We start from the raw sequence: 18733 nt of genomic DNA on the forward strand, positions 1-18733 counted from the left end.
GGAGTAAAAATCATTTTGACAAAGTGCTGTTTCAGAGGAGGAAGTTACCAAATACAGGTTGTGGCACAAGGCTTGGGTTTAATAATTTAGAATTAGTTATTTAATAACTTAGGGTTAGTTACTTCAGTTAGTGTGGGAGCCTATCAGTTTATTTCTGTTCTTAGTTTTGATCAGTATAAGCTTTCAAGCAGATGAAGTTATGTACTTTACCAAGAAATTAATCTTTTCATGCTGAGAGCTCTAATATAAATTAAGACATGAAGAGGTCTTGTTGGATTCTATTAATTCAATACATCCCGAGTTCTTCCATGCAACTTTAACCTATATATCTATGTAGTTTAAATAAAAATGACTGAAAAATTAACTCCTAGGTCCATGAGGCTCAAAAGTGAGTTTAAATTCTTTCTATGAATGTTGTGACACTCAGCTTCTAATAAACACAATGAAATCTTGGCTTTTTTGAAATATAATAGCATAATTTCCTTGTATGTAAAGTGTTTACAGGCTTGTGTTAAGGACCTAATAGGCCATTCATTCCCTCCTTGCTGCTCCTCTAAACAAGTGATAAGTTCTGCTGGAAAATTCCTGAAAGGAATTTTTCTATTTTTCAGGTTAGAAATTTATGCAATTCCTTTCATTTACTCCCAAAACCTAATCAGGCATCTGCTACAGCGTCACCTGAACGAATGAGATTTCCCTTGGGCAAGTCTCTGGTAGGAGAAGGGGGTCCCTGGTATTAATTGGTTCTGGTCCAAGCTATCAGATTGCAATGAAAACTCCTTTGTTTTAGAAATGTTTTATATAACTAGTTTTGGGTAATACATTGTCATAAAAGCCCATTTATCATACATAGTGATCTGGCAGTTCATGCTGCCAGATAATCCTGGTATTTTTGCTGTCAGAGCTAGAAAAAAAATTGGTGGTAGGCATGGTTTTCACTAGTGTCCTGCTCTGCTGGGGCAGTCTGTCTGTCTAATCTCGCTCATAGAGACTCCCACCTGTGGGTCTCAATTTAAAGTTGCCCACAATAAGTCAACCACAGGTAAGTGCACTTTATGATAGTGCTTTTGTCTGGTAACACTATTGTGGATAGCATGGACTACAAGTGGTGTTATTGTTTTATCTTTAAAGACAAAGGTATTTTCAGCCTCTGTGTGGACATGGTTATTGCTAAACTTTATTTTGGCACCATTTTGATAGGTATTTCTCCATTTCTTTTCCTCTGCATCTGCCAGCAAAAGAAGCATGAAATAGCAGCACCAGGCTTGGTAGTGTGCAGTTGTGGCCTAATGCTTCTTGTTATCTGTTGTAGCAACATCTTCCAGATCATAAATGAAAGGGTAATGAAAATTTAGGTGTTTTTCTCACCTACAATGCAAATATTATGTTTTCAGACTTCAGCATGGGACTGAGCAAAGTGGGCTTGCTGCCTCTGCTGCCTGCTTTTATCGTGCAGTACATAGAGGTATGAAAGTAGTATAATCCGTTTTCTTCCAAACTTAGCGGCCCTGACCAACCCATATTAACAGGGTGACTTTTCCAGCCCTGTCCATCATGGAGGTTTTCATCAGTGTGATCTACCGCCAGGTGACAACTTTGTTAACTCCTGTTAAACCCTTAAGTTTTTAGAACAGTTGCATTCCAGCTTAGTCTGATTTATTTATCTAATATTGGTACGTAAGACCCAGCTCCTGGATTTTCATTTCTATATCCCTGATGTGATCTTTGGGGTAAAACAGTCCTGTGTCAATAGTTTGGGGGACTTGCCTTTCTATGAAAAGGGAGTTCTCCCTGGGATTGGTTTGATTGGATGAAGTCAGTTGAATACATTGATCTCACTTATTTACAAAGGTGGAGATTTTGAGGGTGGATTTTTGCCTCTCACTGATTGTGACATTGGACTCCAGCTAGAAGCTGTCTTCAGGCCATCACATAGTAAATGTAAGGCTGCTGCATGCTGCAGCCCTTCTCTGTCAAGGGACAGTTTGGGGGAGAAAGCATGCCGAGATACACAGTGCATGTCCGAGGAGAATGGCTGGCAGTGCCATGTCAAAGCAGCACCAGCACAGTTGGGTGGCTGGGAAAGGAAGCTGTGAGACGGTACATGAAGAACAAACCTGACAATGGGGGATTTTCCTCCGTAGAAGAAGTAAAATTTTACGTTCGAAGGTGCAAGGGACTTGGCCTGCTGGATCTTGAAGATACAGTGGAGGATGCTCTGGAGGATAATGAATTTGTTGAAGTTGGTAAGCAAAGTGTTAAGCAACACATTGCAGAGTGACCATGTTGGCATCTGTGTCAGCAAACTCTGTCTTAGTTTATCTAAAATTGCGTCTGAGAGGGCATTATGACTTTTATGGAAAAAATGCCATAATGTTTTAAGAATGTTAGAACTATATAAAGCTTAGAAAGTACAGGATTCTAGATGTATCACCAGCATATGGTTTCATATATAATACATGCTTGGGTTAGGCTGTTCTGCTTTTGCCTTTAGAGTACCTTAAATGAATACATATTTGCTTGCTATTTTCTTATACGCGTACAAATACATTCAGGGTTGATACAGCTATAATAATTCTAATTTGAAGTTGTATTAGAATGAATAACAAAGTAATTTATGTGTAGAGTGCAATTTAATTCCACTTGTGTTTATTCTGCTTATTTCTCCTAGTTATAGAAGGAGATATAATGTCTCCAAATTTCATACCATCTCAGCCAGAAGGAGTTCATTTGTATCCTTTTTTTGGTGCTATGTGAACTATTTATAATTCCAGATCTATAATTCTCTAGATTTTCCTGTTCTTTTAGAGTTCCTTCATTCTTAAAACACATTACCGGCTCTAGTCAAATGGTCCCTACTGTGAAATCCGGTCTGCCCTTTATTTTCCTTTACAGAACCTTCAGATACAGCAAATACCGAGAGCCAGAACAGGTAGGAACTACCAGTGATTGTACAACTCAGTAACAAATCCTGTTACTCACCGAAAAACGTGCAGAGAGTTGAACCACTGCAGCATTCGCAAGTGCAGGGGCTGTTAGATTGGCTGGGCCCAGGAAATTCAATTATATAATGCGCTTATTATGTTTCTGTTAGTGGGTTCCTGTCTTGCAAATAAGCATGAGCAACCTTCCTGTCATTGCTGAGTTTTAAGTATATTTGTTTTAATTCTGATTATTAAGCAACTTGATACATATCCCGAACTAAAAGGTGGTTCTTCGGTGTAGTATATTTTTTTAGATGGCAACAGTTTAACAACGGAAGACTTGGTCAATTTAGGAAAGGGGCTCTACAAGATCAAGGTAAAGATTCTGAATAAATGTGGCTAAAAATTGCATGTTTATCTTGTTATAGTCTAAATAATAATAGAAATAGATAAACTAATATTTAAACTGCTCATGTTTTAGCTCACACCTGAAGCTGAAGCAAAAGTCAATGAATCACGAGAAGTGATTGAAAGGATCGTAAAGGAACAGACAGGTAAATATTTTTAGTCTAGCTATTAATTGTTCAGAAAACTTAACTGCGTTCCTTCCTTAACCAGCAGTGTATGTTTCTTGCAGTTGTTTATGGAATCACCACAGGGTTTGGGAAGTTTGCCAGGACAGTCATCCCAAACAGTAAGCTGAGGTAAGTTGTTTGTGCAGCTTGCTCCATCCTTTCCTTTCAGGAAAGGAAGAAGAGGGAGCGGTTTGACCCTGTACATTTATATTCTGTGGTTAGATGAGAGGGTTGCTTCAGTATTTCCCTCTGTTCCATGCAAAATAAACCCTGATGAGACTTATTTGGGGTTTTACTTTTTTCCTTTTTGTTCATAGGGAGCTTCAGGTGAACTTGGTTCGCTCACATTCAGCTGGTAATGAGAAATCACCTGATGTTTCCCTCTTCTGTCACTGCTGGTAGCAGGTTAGTTACCAAAAAGGTTACTGTTTCAGGTGTGGGGAAACCCTTAAGCCCAGAGAGGTCTCGCATGCTGCTGGCACTGAGAATCAACGTCCTGGCAAAAGGATACAGTGGAATATCTCTAGAAACGCTCCAACAAGTTATTGAAGCATTTAATGGTAAAAAGATATTTAAAGAAAGTCCCCTTTCCCTAATCTTTTTCTTTTAACTGTTTCATTAAAGGGTGCAGCTTAATGGGTCAAGCTATGGATGTTGCTCTTTCAACTTCGTAGTTGTGAGAGATCAGGACCAGAGCTTGGCTTGACAAGCTCACAACTAGAGACTGTTCCTCTGTTGAAAAAAGAGGGGTATGAGAAGAACTGACAGGAAAGGCTGAGAGAAAGGGATGAACTTCAATAGGCATGAGTTTAGGAAATGAGCCTCTGAGAGGTTAGGTAATTAGTGCAATACTAGGCTGAACTGGGAGCATGACTGATTTGGGGTGATCTCTTCCTCAAGGGCTTAAGTCTAATGTCCTGTTGGGTATGTGCTGTTGTGTGCCACCATCTTTAGGAATGCTGGGATTTTGGGGAGGGAGGTAGCTATTACCATGTAGATAACTGTGTGTATTGGTGTTTGTCAAGCAGATCCACTTAAGCAGCACCTGGTTTTGTGAGTAGAACCCCCCCCCCCACCTACACAAGTGTTTGTAATCAAGGGCTACAAGGCAGCAATGCAGAAGTGTGTGGCTGGTCAGCAGCTTATGTGGCCACAACTGTCAAAGCAGTTGAAGTTGCTTTGCCACGGATGTTGTGGCAGGGAAACCAAAGGTGTGGCTGTGCTGTTTGTCAGCTGATGTCCAGTGATGGTCCCTCTGGGAAGGCATGCCAGTGCAGCAGTGATGAGTAAAGAGCATCTTCTCTCTATGTTAGAGTATTACATTCAACTTTCCTTCTCTTTTAATTTTTCCTAAACTATAGATTGGAAGATTGTTGTGAAACTATAGATCATGCACGTGAGAGAAGAGTCACATTCATATACAAGGGGCCCAAAGAGTACAGGCTTTGCGCTGCCTTCTGTTATACCCCCCTCCACCAACAGTGGGTGAAGGAGCTGCAATTTAGTGTTTAGCTCTGCAAAAGAAGAGAATTGGACTGGTTCCTTCCCTGCTTTTTCTGAAGTTCCCTGGGTTCAGTTTCTTCATTTCCACCCATTCAGTGCTCAGAAGACTAGGATGGAGGGAAGAGGACTCGGAGATGCCCCATCTCTGGAATTGCTCAAGGCCAGACTGTATGGGTCTGTGAGCAACCTGATCTAGTGGAAGGTGTCACTGCCCGTGGCAGCTGAGTTAGAACTAAGGGAGAGATCTCTAAGGTCCCTACCAACCAAAACCATTTTATCATTCTATCATAAGCTGATTTCTAGGAGTTTAGTGGAGTGAGAATGAGGAGGTAGGTTTGTCCACATCAGTCTTCACCCTGCATTAGAGAGCTGAGAAGAGTGATGTTTTACCTGCCCGGCTGTGTGGCTGTACCTGCAATCACCCTGGACTGTGATCACCCCACTCCAAAACTAAATGCAGGGCTAAAAGCAGAAAGGATTACTTTCTTCATAAACTACAGCTAGCCTGTGAACAGGGACAAATCCCAGTCTGCAACAAGAGTAATCCTGTTGGTGCTATTGACTATGATCAAAGGATGTTATTGTGACTGCACTCATATGCTGGCTTCTCTGTTTTCCAAGGAGTATCAAGAGGCAGCTCTAACAGGAGTCATTTTTGTTTTCTTCCTAGCATCCTGCCTTCCTTATATCCCAGAAAAAGGAACAGTTGGAGCCAGTGGAGACTTGGCCCCCCTCTCTCATCTTGCTCTGGGATTAATTGGAGAGGGAAAAATGTGGTCCCCAAAGAGCGGCTGGGCTGATGCTAAATATGTAAGATTCATGCAGCCGATTGCTTTTTCTTCTACTTGCTGGCTCATTTGCCAAACTGTGTGCAGCCTTGAGAGAAAGAGAGCTTTCTCTCAGATTAAGAGTATGTAAAAGACTTTGGATTTTTTTGTACCAGTCTGAACTGGGACTAAGTTTCTTTTAGTACTCATTCTCCACCTTGAGGAAGGTGGATCCATGAGAATGGAGTATCTGACCCACACTCAGTGGAGCAGATACGAATGTGCAGCATGTTATTAAGTCCTAAAGAAATACCATGCCATAGTATTGCAAAACAAGATAGCATGGTGATGTAATTTAGGACCTGGAGAAAGGGACAGAATATGATACCAGCTATGAAAGTATAGTTACTACATCTTGAGCTCCATGGACATCAACACTGTTCCAAAAAAAAAGATCACCTCAAATTCAAACCTTGAAATGCTGAGAGCAACTGGAGAGTATTTGAGGCAGTAACTCATATCAGTAGCATTACTACTGATTTTATAATGACTTTAAGTGAACACACACGTTTGGACATTTCATTTTTTGATAAATTAACTAGGGTTCCAAGAAACATTTATAACACTCTCCTTTGCAAGATGGAAGCTTTACAATGGAATTAATTTTCAATTAATTGTGAATTTGCCACTAAGATATCAGCAGATTGATTTAGCTTTGAGTGTCTCCAAGTCTGGCCCCTCCAGAGTCTTTTGTGATGGTTTGTTCTGATACATCTGTCACTCCTATCCATGAATATTTGAACACCAGATTTATTCATGGATTGGTAGCTGTACCCTTGCTGTAGGCTGGAGAAATGCTGAGAGCTGCACAGGGAGAGAAGTAAGAAAGAAGCAGGCTGGTGTGTTCTGCACCTTTGGGACCAGAAGTTACAGTTGTACACCTCTGAGACGTTATTACCTCTTCAGTTGGAAAGGTTGAAAAGACTATAACCAGAGTCAAAGCTATACCGTTCCTCTATTTCTCACAAGAGTGATCGCCGTATGGAATAGACATGTATAGAATAAACCGAGTAGGATTTCGATCATTGGAGGTCTTCCATAGAAATGGTTAGGGAATCATTTATAAAGGAGTAGTTTATGTGAAGCCAAACCTGTTATGAGGCAGGGTGTAGGCAGAACTACCTTCTCAAGGTGTTTCCAGCCTTGGCTACAATTACTCTCTTCCATCAGCTGACACATGGTAAATGTTAATGGGCTGTGGCAGTGTCCTGCTCCGCTGTTCCTACTACTTTCTTCTATTGGCACTGGGAAATGAAGTGCTAGTTCAAAAGCCCCAAAATGCTGTCCTTTATTTAGCCCAGCAGAAAAACAGTATTTTAAATGTTTGTATAGAAAGGTCATTTTCACCTGTTGCTTAAGGGATTTGTTAATATTTTTATTTATGGAAACATTTAAGATTTGAAATATTTTTGGTGAATGAATTACTGGAAACCTTTTGTATTAATTACCCTTTCATTAAACGCCTTCACAGGTCCTGGAAGCCCATGGTCTCAGACCAATTACCTTGAAACCAAAAGAGGTAATAAAGTATAATGATTCCAGCTGATGGAAAACAAGCATAGTCGATCACTATGCTTACAATTTAAGCATGAAATGAATTAACAGTCATTTTAAATCAAGCTCCAGAAGGATATTAATGAAATATTATCAAGGGTGGGATTCACCTCTCTTAGTATCACCCTATTTGACTTGAAATGTCAGACCCAAGCCTCATGTTTAGATTGGCTCTGTAGTTGGTGGACATAGGCATCTTCAGAAAACTCTTTATATCATCCTGAAACAGCTATCTAAGAAGCCTTCTCAAGGTACCTATTTGCCCTTTGACTGTAACAGGAGCTCAGATGACTGACTTGAACCAGGTGTTTGACTTCTAGATCATTAAAACTAGGTGAGATGAATCTCACTCTGAATATTAACATTTACATGGGAATACAACAGGTTTGAGGGCTGTGGACCTTTTTGATAATGGACCTCAGTAGTTATAAAACAGCACCAGGAGCAAGAAGCCAAATTCATTGTCTTCTAAAGGCAAATGAAGGCTCCCATGGGCCTCATGTTTGCTTAGAACAAATCTTTTAAAGCAGTTATAACTTCTAATGCTCTTTTAATATACTACTTCCTCATTGCACCCCCCCATGCTCATAACTTTTGAGGTTTAATAATTTAAGAAGAAACAATAAGAATAGGATTCCACTTCCAAAGGACTGGAAAAGAATAAATATTTTCTGTGCTTTACTTGCTTGAAATAAACTTGAAAAAACATTAAGTAAACCTCTTGCTTGAAACTGCTGGAGCTCCAATGCTGCCTAAAGTGACTTAGTAGTCATGAACGCTGACAATTTATGTAGCAAAGATGCCAGGTCAAGCTGTGCGTTTTATGATTTCAGGACGATCCAGGAAGCTGAGCAAAGGTCTTTAACTCATTCATACAAGATAAACAATTATCACAGAGATGGGGAATTATCACAGCATGTGGAATAGCCACAATGAATTTGCTTAACATCTGCCCTCTCTTTGAAGGGTCTGGCTCTCATCAATGGGACACAAATGATCACCTCGCTGGGATGTGAGGCGGTTGAAAGAGCTGGTGCTATAGCTAGACAAGCTGACATAATTGCTGCCCTTACGCTTGAAGTCTTGAAGGGTACAACGAGGGCCTTTGACACTGGTGGGTACTGAGCCTTTCCTGTCTATTCACTTAACAGCTGTTGGCAAGAGAAACAAAACCTGACAGTGTAATTTGATTTACTAGATATCCATGCAGTGCGCCCACACCGAGGGCAGGCTGAAGTGGCATTTCGATTCAGGTCCCTTCTAGATTCTGACCATCATCCATCAGAAATAGCAGGTGAACAATCTTGCCCTTCATCAACAGTAGCCTGTATGCTTTCGTATGAGGGAATATTTGGGTTTTCCTCTCTTATTTCCTTTTAGAGAGCCATAGATTCTGTGACCGAGTTCAGGATGCATACACAATGCGCTGCTGCCCTCAGGTAAAACTTACTTTTATTTCTTTTCATAGCAATAGATAAATGACGGTGAAGTTCCCACCTCAGAAATGCATCAATTATATGTTGTCTGACTCTGTTAGAGGTTTTATTTTGCATTTCCCTCACTTCAAAGTTAATATTAATGGACACATGTAATTTATTGATCCCATGCATGCACCCATTGGGCAGCATCTAACAAAGCTACGTTCATGTCTAGAAGAGACCACGGTGTGAGAAGCAGAGCGAAGGTGCTGGTTTCTGTGCTTGAGGGCTTTGCAGAGTCTTTTCTTCTGCAGTGATGCTAAGACCATGAACTGAGGAAAGGTGGTTCCAGAAGCAGCCAGATTGCAATATCTCAAACATAGTGAAAACTCAATCCCATAAGTTTTAGCATGTTCAAAGTTATTAAATCAGTGGAATTAATGGAAGTTAATTAATTAATGAGACTGTTTTCTGTGGGGGATTGATGAAGCTACTTCTCCCCTAATAACACTTCTACGACTGAGTAAGTATCCTATCTTCCATTTAGGGTAAACCAACCCAGACAAGTAAAGAATGACATATTCAAGTAACCCTTTTAGCGATACTGCCATAATAACAGTAAATACAGTCTTCTGCGTGTCTAGGATGGGCAGAGATGATCCTTATTTTAAGAGCAAATCCAAGACCATCTGCATGTATGGATTTAGAGACTGGGAGGATGGGAGAGTACCTGCAGCTCAGTCAACATCCTGAAGATGAAGTAAGTATGGATACTAAGATCAGGTGCTAATGTCCTTTGTTCTAGGTGCATGGAGTTGTAAACGATACAATTGCTTTTGTGAAGGACATCATGATGACTGAAATCAATAGTGCCACGGATAACCCTGTATCTTTTGATGACCTTCTTACTATGTAAAATTTTGCTTTGTCTTTTTTATCCATTTCTTCTATATGATTATTTGCATCGGAGGAAAAAACATTGTAACTGCCTTCAGTCAAGAACTACTACAATCAAGAAGCTGCAACAGCAACTTCTCTTCCTTTTCCCATGTCTGCATTGGTGCATCCAAGCGTGTATTGGGGAGAGGAAATGACATGTGCATGTGGTTTAGTGCATGTTAAATGTTTCCTAGATTAGATTGTATATGTCTATATTGAATATGTAGATAGATGGGATTTGGCAACCAAATGGACGCAGACAGGTGGTGATTTGTCATATGAAACATCTGTTGGTGCAGCATGAGTGAAACCTGTACTAAATTGCACTCTGGGAAGGCAGACAAAAGACATATTGGCTGGTAAGCCTCATTGTGGCTCAGCCTCGTAAACTCTGTGTACAGTTCTCATATTGGCACTGGGCAAGGCTGGATTCCCCTCAGCAGCATAATGTTGCTATACGTAACACCATATCAACTGCTAATAAGCATGACTGCTTGTAACCTATCTAAAATTGTACCTAGCATGGAGAGAATCTACCAGAGAACTGAGAAACTATGTTAGGATCCAGACACGTGTGTTTCTTTGCACCCTTCTCACCCTTGATCAAAGACCTCATTTCATGTAGTCTATTTGGAAAAATAGATGTCAAAATTGTATCTGTAAGTTTGGAGAACTGAGATTGGGTCTTCATTTTCTCAAAAGTGAACACACAGATATAATGTGCTTGCAAATAGGAACCTGTTAACACAAACATTCCTTCAGTTAAGATACTTGATTAGTGACAGATATCTGTCATGTAAACTGAATTTTCACTCATATTTTTACCTTAACTTCTCCTTAAAGATGGTGTTTGCTGAAAGAGCAGAGACCATTTCTGGAGGAAATTTTCATGGTGAATATCCTGCAAAGGTAATTAAGCATTTGGAGAAATAAAAACTAGTTGGTTTCTGTTTTGGTTTTCTATTTGTTTGTTTGTTTCTCCTGTCATCTGGTTTAATGAGATCTTCTTGTATAGGCTCTGGACTACTTGGCAATTGGTGTGCATGAACTCGCTGCAATTAGTGAAAGAAGAATTGAGAGGCTCTGCAACCCCTCGCTCAGCGAACTGCCTGCATTTTTAGTCACTGAAGGAGGTCTGAACTCTGGCTTCATGATAGCACACTGCACAGCAGCTGCCCTGGGTGAGTGCTTGAGCAATATCAAGAGAAAGCTAGAAAGACCATTTTATGTCAAGGCAGTTGTAATTTGGTAATAGATACAAAGGCATCTCACTCCTGTTTTCCATCTCTTCTCTATGAGCTGGGTACAAAGTTTTAAGTTCAGTCCAGCTACAGTTATTTCAGCTCAGGATTCTTTATTCTGCATTGACCCATGGACAAGTTTAGTGCTCTGAGCGTGCAAACCCTTAGGGGTGGACTTTAGTGAGAACACTTGCCTGTTTGCATCTTTATGGGATTGGCACGGAGTTTTCTCATTTAGTCACCAACATAAGAGCCCTGGGATATTACAGTTCATAGGTTCAGGAGAGCAAGAGCCAATGTAAACATGCTGTGAGTATAGAGGGTAAATTATAAGAGATGCAAATAGACAGAGGAACAGAACATGTCAGATAAATGTGTACGTAAACATCTTGCAGGAAAGAATAGTCGGTGAACTAAATCAGTGTGATAAAGGAGCACTGCCTAGAGGCTGGTTTTGGAAGTGGGTCTGGAAAAGGAGCTGAAGTGCTTGTCCCCTTTTTTGAAGGATGGAAACTTTTCCTTTTGGCTGGGCAGAGTTTAGGTTGGCTCCAGGCGTTAGCTGTTACTTGGCTTCAGGTTTTGCAGCTCACGTCTGCAATCTGGAGTGAGAGGTTCTGGGGTGCTTATGGTCTTTCCTTCAGGGAATGAAAATGACCTCCCTGCCTCCTAACTCATCACTGAGCTGACACCAGGACTCCATGGGTTAGAAAAGATCTGCATGCATCCAGAGGACTGTGAATGCAGACTTCATTTCTGCTGTTCTAAAGAGCAGTCCTCAAGCTCAGATTGGTTTTGGATGGTGCCTATAGTCCTTCCTGCAGCCAAATTCCCCTTGCTTTTGAGCACAGCTGAAGAGACTTACTCCAGGTCTTCCACCTGTCTTTCAAAGCTGGAGTGCTTCCAACTTGTGGGTGTATGTGCCCAGAGGAGGGACATGGGCAGTCTCATAGCAAGGCAAGGAGGGTGGGAGAGGATTTGTATCATGCTCCTGCATCTTCCCAGAGCAAGTTCTGCAAGGGCCTCTGCTCTGATGCGAAGAGACCAGATGCTGATCTCAAGCTCTCTTCTTGAAACCGGGGGGGGCATGTCTGTGACCGAAAACAGAGGTTGCCTTGGAGTAAGAGGCATGCCAGGCTTGTATTTCAGTGATGCTGCCCACTCTTTTTCTTCAGTTTCCATCAAGCCTTTGAGTCAAAGCAACACAACCCTGAAGGTGGGGGAGGAGAGAGCAGTTCTTCTATATTTGGTTAATATTTGCATCTCAAGGCTTTTGAGAACCTCAATGTACACAAGTCCATGGGACCTGATGAAATCCATCCGCGGGTCCTGAGGGAGCTGGCTAATGAAGTTGCTAAGCCACTGTCCATCATACATGAAAAATAATGTCAGTCAGGTGAAGTTCCTGACGACTGGAAAAAGGGAAATACAACCCCCATTTTCAAGAAGGGGAAAATGGATGACCCGGGGAATTACAGACCAGTCAGTCTCACCTCTGTGCCTGGCAAAATCTTGGAGCAGATTCTCCTGGAAGGCATGCTAAGGCACATGAAAAACAACAAGGTGCTTGGTGACAGCCAGCATGGCTTCACTAAGGGGAAATCCTGCCTGACCCATTTGGTGGCCTTCTATGATGGGGCTGCAGAACTGATGGACAGGGGTAGAGCAGTTGATGTCATCTACCTGGACTTGTGCAAAGCGTTCGACACTGTCCCACACGACATCCTTGTCTCTAAATTGGAGCGACATCAATTTGATGGATGGACCACTTGGTGGATAAAGAACTGGCTGGATGGCCACACACAAAGAGTTGTGGTCAATGGCTCAGTGTCCGGCTGGAGATCAGTAACGAGTGGTGTCCCTCAGGGATTGGTGTAGGGAGGGACTGGTCTTGTTCAACATCCGTTGGCAACATGGACAGTGGGATTGAGTGACCCCTCAGCAAGTTTGCCAATGACACCAAGCTGTGTGGTTCGGTTGATACCCTGGAGGGAAGGAATGCCATCCAGAGGGACCTTGACACACTTGTGAGGTGGGCTGATGCCAACCTTATGAAGTTTAACCATGCCAAGTGCAAGGTCCTACACCTGGGTGGGAGCAATCCCAGGCACAGCTACAGGTTGGGCAGAGAAGAGATTCAGAGCAGCCCTGTGGAGAAGGACTTGGGGGTGTTGGTTGATGAGAAAATGAACATGAGCTGGCTTCAGTGTGTGCTCCCAGCCCAGAAAGCCAACCATATCCTGGGCTGCATCAAAAGGAGTGTGACCAGCAGGTCGAAGGAGGTGATCCTGCCCCTCTACTCTGCTCTTGTGAGACCTCACCTGGAGTATTGTGTGCAGTTCTGGTGTCCTCAACATAGAAAGGACATGGAACTGTTGGAACAAGTCCAGAGGAGGGCCACGAGGATGATCAGGGGACTGGAGCACCTCCCGTATGAAGACAGGCTGAGAAAGTTGGGGCTGTTCAGCCTGGAGAAGAGAAGGCTGCGTGGAGACCTCATAGCAGCCTTCCAGCATCCAAAGGGTGCCTATAGGGATGCTGGTGAGGGACTCTTCATTAGAGACTGTAGTGATAGGACAAGGGGTAATGGGTTAAAACTTAAACAGGAGAAGTTTAGATTGGATATAAGGAAGAAGTTCTTTACTGTGAGGGTGGTGAGGCACTGGAATGGGTTGCCCAGGGAAGTTCTGAATGCTCCATCCCTGGCAGTGTTCAAGGCCAGGATGGACAGAGCCTTGGGTGACAAGATCTAGTGGGAGGTGTCCCTGCCCATGGCAGGGGGGTTGGAACTTGATGATCTTAAGGTCCTTTCCAACCCTAACTATTCTATGATTCTAAGCCTGATATTGATTGCTGTTTTCAGAGGCAGTGGTAGTTTTCAAGGTGCTTATTACGGATTTTGATGCATCCTCAAAAGAGGAACAATAGTTGGACCTGAGGCGGTGGACAGGCTCTTTGCTCCAGAATGGCCATTTCTTCTGCTGTCTCATGCCCATTCTGTCCTAAATTCATTGCACTGTTTTCTTGCAGTTTCTGAGAACAAAGCCTTGTGCCACCCCTCTTCTGTCGATTCTCTCTCAACCAGTGCTGCTACAGAGGATCATGTGTCCATGGGAGGATGGGCTGCAAGAAAAGCCTTGAGAGTTATTGAACATGTGGAACAAGGTAAAGTTAAAACACTGATTTCCTCACAGGCCTTAAATGTGTAACTACATGAAGATATTGGTGCCATTCTTTTTAGATATATTTTAAGAAAAAAAGGAGTTAATGCACCTGAAAGAACTGTCTCAAAAATGTTCACATACTTTTACAAGCATTTTGACATTTCTACCAGTAATCAGGTAAATCTGGTACTAAATATTTCTTATGAAACAAAACCTCTTACTGCAGGACACTCAGCAAAACTTTCCTCCCTTGCTTACAGGGGATTACAGATTGCTTACAGAAATCTTGCTTACAGGTTGCTCTCTTGGTTGTTTATTTATTTATTTGGCAGATGATGTGCTTAGATATAGTGTGTCACTGGTAGTATGAGTAATACATGGCACACAAATACTGAACTCACCCACTAAGTTTATACTGTTGAGTGCTCTGAAGACTTAGTTCTATAGAAACTATTTTTTGTGCATAAAGAAAAGAGTTTGAGGAACTGTGTGTTTCAACAGTGTGCTGAGAAACAGCGTGTCCTAGATCCAGTTGGTTCGTTCAGATCCTTGGGGGAACTGGCTTGTAAAAGTGAGGAACTAATGTCAATAATGAATGATCAGGTGTTAGGTGGGTAGATAACGTGCAAACTTCTCTGGACAGAAGACTCTCTTCCAAACCTCTGTAATTTTCCTGGTGCTTCCATGTGGGCTCTTGCAAGTTTCTTAGGCAGAACTTTCTTTAATAGCTCAGGCCCCTTTCTTCTCAGTCCTGAAGAGATTTTCTTAATTGCGATGGCCATTAATTTGAGTATTCAAAATACCCTGGAAGAGATTCCTATGGATTTAAGGCTGTGGTGACCTTGAGTTCCTGGCACACTGAACTGCAGAGCACTCACAATCTGCTTGCTAAAATGCTGGATACTGCCTCCAGCACCATTCATAACCCAATCCTGATGCTGGGCCACCTCTCTGGGGTGTGTGGATCCACTGGTCTGTTCACATTGCCTAAAATCATATCATATGATCTAGAATAAATGCCAGCAATAGCTTTATGAGGGAAACCTTGCCTTGAGCTGGTCCTGCAAAGTACCCCTTTCACTGTTCTGATTTCCTAGTTCTGGCTATCGAGCTGCTCGCGGCCTGCCAGGGCATTGAATTCCTACGCCCTCTGAGAACAACAACCCCATTGGAGAAGGTCTACGACCTTGTGCGCTCCGTTGTGAGGTAAGATCAGATAAATGTCTCCCCAGCTGCTGACAGTGGTGGTTAATGTTTGGCCAATGTCTGTAATGCTTCTCGTTACAGGCCTTGGATAAAGGATCGCTTCATGGCCCCAGATATTGAAGCAGCTCATAGGCTGCTCGTGGAGCAGCAGGTGAGTGTTGAGTCTCGGCACGAGTGGTACAACTGTCCTGAGGAGCACACTGCAGCTCTGCTTCGGAAATAACCTTCCGTATATTCACTGGATGGGATCACTAAAAGCAGTCTTCCTGGGGCAAACCCACTGGATTTCTGGTGTTTGATTTTTCCTTAGTTTTTAGTGGGATAGATTTAGAAATCAGTTCCTAAACTCGCCCTTGTATTGCTTGTGTAATAGATAGGTTACATTATTAAGTCCAGCAGTGTCCAGGCATAGGTCCAACTTAGAACTGCTTAAGGGCAGGGTCCTATAAGCCCACAGATCTTCACAGAAATCAGCAGCCTCTCCAGAGGGTGATCCTCATTCCTGGGCCAGTGAGGGTTCCCTAGCCTTGAGGCCCGTGGGCGTGGTCTGGATGCAATGAGACACGGATGAGGGAATAGTAGTGGTGAAATCTGTTAACCTGGGCCAAGTGTCCGCATAGCTATAGGATCAGTCCATTTTATTTGTTCGTAAAATACAACAGAAGAATTGAAGAGAGTAAGCAAATGTGAGAAGAAAATCACCTCTTTTTTACCTTCTTGCAACCCATACAGAAGGAGAGACGGAGGAAGCTGTAGAACACTGCTTTTATGCCTTAAACCCCAGCTGCCATCCCTCCCCTTTTAATTTGTCCATGCCTGCTGCTATTTTCCTTCCTCATCCCCATCATAACCAAGTACTTCTGTAGGAAGTGACAGTGATCCTCTCCCAGCTATTGCACACAGAACATCAACCTGGTAGCAATACAAGATGCAATGGTTTTGCCTTTAATCCTTTCACCTTGCTGCCCCCCCACCCCCACCCTGGCCCCAAGGTGTATTTTTTCCGGTCAACTCCATCCACATGCACTTCCTTAAACCTCACTCTGGCCGCTTCTCTGGTCCTGCTGATCACATACAATGTATCTGCATAGGGCTGTAATTCTCATCCATCCCAGTAACTTTCCTACAGGGTTTCCTGAACTTGTGCGTTGATGTCTCACCTGACCTTTTGTTTTGCCTCTGTTTCTGCTGTTTCACTTTCTTGTTTTGCAGGTGTGGGAAGTGGCTGAACCTTACATTGAAAAGTACAGGAGGGAACACATCCCTGAATCGAGACCCATTTCACCAACAGCTTTCTCCCTGGGATCGCTGGATCATATAGGTGTTGGTCATGACCACAGGCATCAGAACGAACTTTAAGAGAGCAGATCCTTTCCAGGACTTTGCCCAAGGGTAGCTGTTCTGTTTGAACTCAGTGTGTTTTTTTCAGGTGAACCAAAGGACTTGACTGTGTAGCTCAGGAGCGCATAGAGATAGTAAAGAAATGGCTCACTAGTTTCCTTACATGTGAAAGACAGTCTATCATGATAGTGTGGTTTTGACTGAATTTCCTGAGCTTCTAACACAAAGCATTAATGGATGTTTTGCACAGGGCATCCTGTATTTGTTTTTTCAGCTCTTCTCTTGTTTTCTCCTCAGCTGTGCCAATGATACCAAACAGCCTAGGTTTGATATTCTCGCCTTTATTTTTTTTCCTTGGAGTAACTGCTATGGTCCCCTTCATTCTGCCTCAACAAAATTATCTTAAGGAGACTTAATTATCCTCTTTCTTGCAGATCATGTGTGAGGTACAGGTTCTTGTATTTTTAGAGCAGGTGCTTCATAAATCACAAAAGCTGTGTGCATGAAAATGCACTTTGGAGGGTGTTCTCCAGAGCAAATATATTGTGTTCTGGTGATAAACTACACTCGATGCAGCTTTCTAAGAGCTATGAGCTCACACCTGCAATAAATAAACTGAGGTTTCATATACAACTGCAGCAATCTATTTTCCTGTCATGTGTGATGATGAAAATGTAAAGCAAAAGCTTAATTTGGAAATAGGAGAGGTGGAACAGGGGCCAGGAAAGCAAGGGGGAGGAGGAGATGTAGGAGTTGTAGATCTGAGCTGGTGCTGAAGCAATAGCACAACATCTACACTCCCATGGCTCACCAGCTATCCAAAGGCTCCATCGCCACAGAGGGGCTGGTGTCACAGTGTACTGTGTTACAGTACTGACCTCTGGTACAGGCTTTGTTTTGCAAGGGAAGAGTCAGGACTTGGACTTCACATCACGGTGCAGTGATGACATGTGAAGATTGGTTAACAAACACCAGCCCTGGCACTACTGGCCTGATACCCATGGCTGGAGGGGGTTCAGCATGAGCTAGAAATCTTTCCAGGCTGTCAGCTGTGCTGCAAGGGACAGCAAAAGCCTAGTATGGGGCTGCCCTCAAGTGTCTGAGAGCTACAGTGTTACATGAGCCCCCAGGAGAGGACCCATGCCTGTTGGCAAGCCAGCAGGGAGACACCTAACCTGGCCAGAAGACCTGGCAACTGGGGTATCTACTCATGGCACAAGAACTTTTATCTCCCTTCTGCATCTCACTTGCAGCATCTCTGGCCTCTGTCTCTCCTGCACCAATTCAGTCCCTTCTCTTTCAGCCCAAGGCTCTGTAGCAGGCATATCCAAGTCTCCCCCTGAAGCTGTTCCATTCTGTGTAAAATAAGGTATTAATTAAAATCAAGTGTGGGAACAAGCAGCCAGGCTTAGAGCTTGTAGGGCCAACATTTGCCTTCAGCCTCATGTTATGGCTAAACCATATGGTTCCTTCAGCAGCAAAGCCAGCAGAAGTTTCCATGTCCCACCCCCAGCCACTGTGGGAGCCAGCGAGTGAACGTCATTGCTCCCACATGAAAAGCAAACAAACAAAAAACTGCATTTCAGTGGGATGTGCCCTCCCTGACAGCTGCATGGCATGGTGGTAACACTGCAGTGGCAGGACCATGAAGGTGGAGGTGCGGGAGCACTGAAGCCAGCTGCATCACCAAAGTATACCCGCCTGCTCTAACTGCAAACCTGCCATTAATTACAGTCCTGGGGTGTATTTCCAAACGGCTACTGGATTTGCCTGAGCTGGTCAGACAAGCACATGGTTTATGGTTCCCATGAGAAAAGAATCCCCTCACATCAGTAGTTTCAGGCCACAAATGCCTATTCCTGTCCAGCAGAAGAATATTTGAGGTTTTTCTTATGCAATCTTGGGCCCCTCAATGCCTCAGGCACTTCACAGGGGAGGTGCTAGGCATTGGTCCCACTCACACCACTTCTGGCTGGCTGGGACCAAGGGACCACCAGCACAGATTGCAGCACGGTGGCCTCAGCTTCACACTGTGCCTGTGCAA

General features: G+C 43.1%; 2 protein-coding genes across 4 annotated transcripts in view; both read left to right on the forward strand.

Moving 5' to 3' along the window:
* LTA4H (leukotriene A4 hydrolase) overlaps positions 1 to 18733 on the forward strand; it is a 128491-nt gene that overhangs the window by 15382 nt on the left and 94376 nt on the right. The gene's annotated exons all lie outside the window — the stretch shown is intronic.
* Positions 1783 to 17335, forward strand: HAL (histidine ammonia-lyase). Of its 3 annotated transcripts, XM_061454563.1 has the most exons (20): positions 1784 to 2246; positions 2672 to 2732; positions 2905 to 2932; positions 3226 to 3300; positions 3406 to 3478; positions 3562 to 3628; positions 3817 to 3854; positions 3934 to 4059; positions 5673 to 5812; positions 7301 to 7348; positions 8350 to 8497; positions 8582 to 8677; positions 8764 to 8822; positions 9607 to 9687; positions 10584 to 10649; positions 10756 to 10921; positions 14009 to 14143; positions 15240 to 15348; positions 15430 to 15499; positions 16561 to 17335. In XM_061454563.1, exons 1-20 carry the CDS (start codon positions 1955 to 1957, stop codon positions 16705 to 16707), a joined length of 2025 nt encoding a protein of 674 aa, XP_061310547.1. In that variant the 5' UTR covers positions 1784 to 1954; the 3' UTR covers positions 16708 to 17335. The 3 variants fall into 3 exon arrangements, with proteins under 3 accessions (XP_061310549.1, XP_061310547.1, XP_061310548.1); XM_061454565.1 differs by lacking the exon at positions 8582 to 8677 and having other exon boundaries at positions 1783 to 2246; XM_061454564.1 differs by lacking the exon at positions 3226 to 3300 and having other exon boundaries at positions 1794 to 2246.

This window comes from Pezoporus flaviventris, unplaced genomic scaffold (genome assembly GCF_033815535.1).
Source record: "Pezoporus flaviventris isolate CSIRO_AGI_PZ_B2104156 unplaced genomic scaffold, CSIRO_AGI_Pfla_v1 ptg000016l, whole genome shotgun sequence".
Taxonomy (NCBI): Eukaryota; Metazoa; Chordata; class Aves; order Psittaciformes; family Psittacidae; genus Pezoporus; species Pezoporus flaviventris.

What these genes read in the sequence shown, in the direction of transcription:
- HAL (XM_061454563.1), top strand. Translation starts at nt 1,955, where the DNA reads ATGCTGCAGCCCTTCTCTGTCAAGGGACAGTTTGGGGGAGAAAGCATG. An exon ending in GGTTCGCTCACATTCAGCTG is followed by an intron (nt 3,855 to 3,933) that starts GTAATGAGAAAT and finishes TTACTGTTTCAG; the next exon opens with GTGTGGGGAAACCCTTAAGC. An exon ending in ATGGTGAATATCCTGCAAAG is followed by an intron (nt 10,650 to 10,755) that starts GTAATTAAGCAT and finishes CTTCTTGTATAG; the next exon opens with GCTCTGGACTACTTGGCAAT.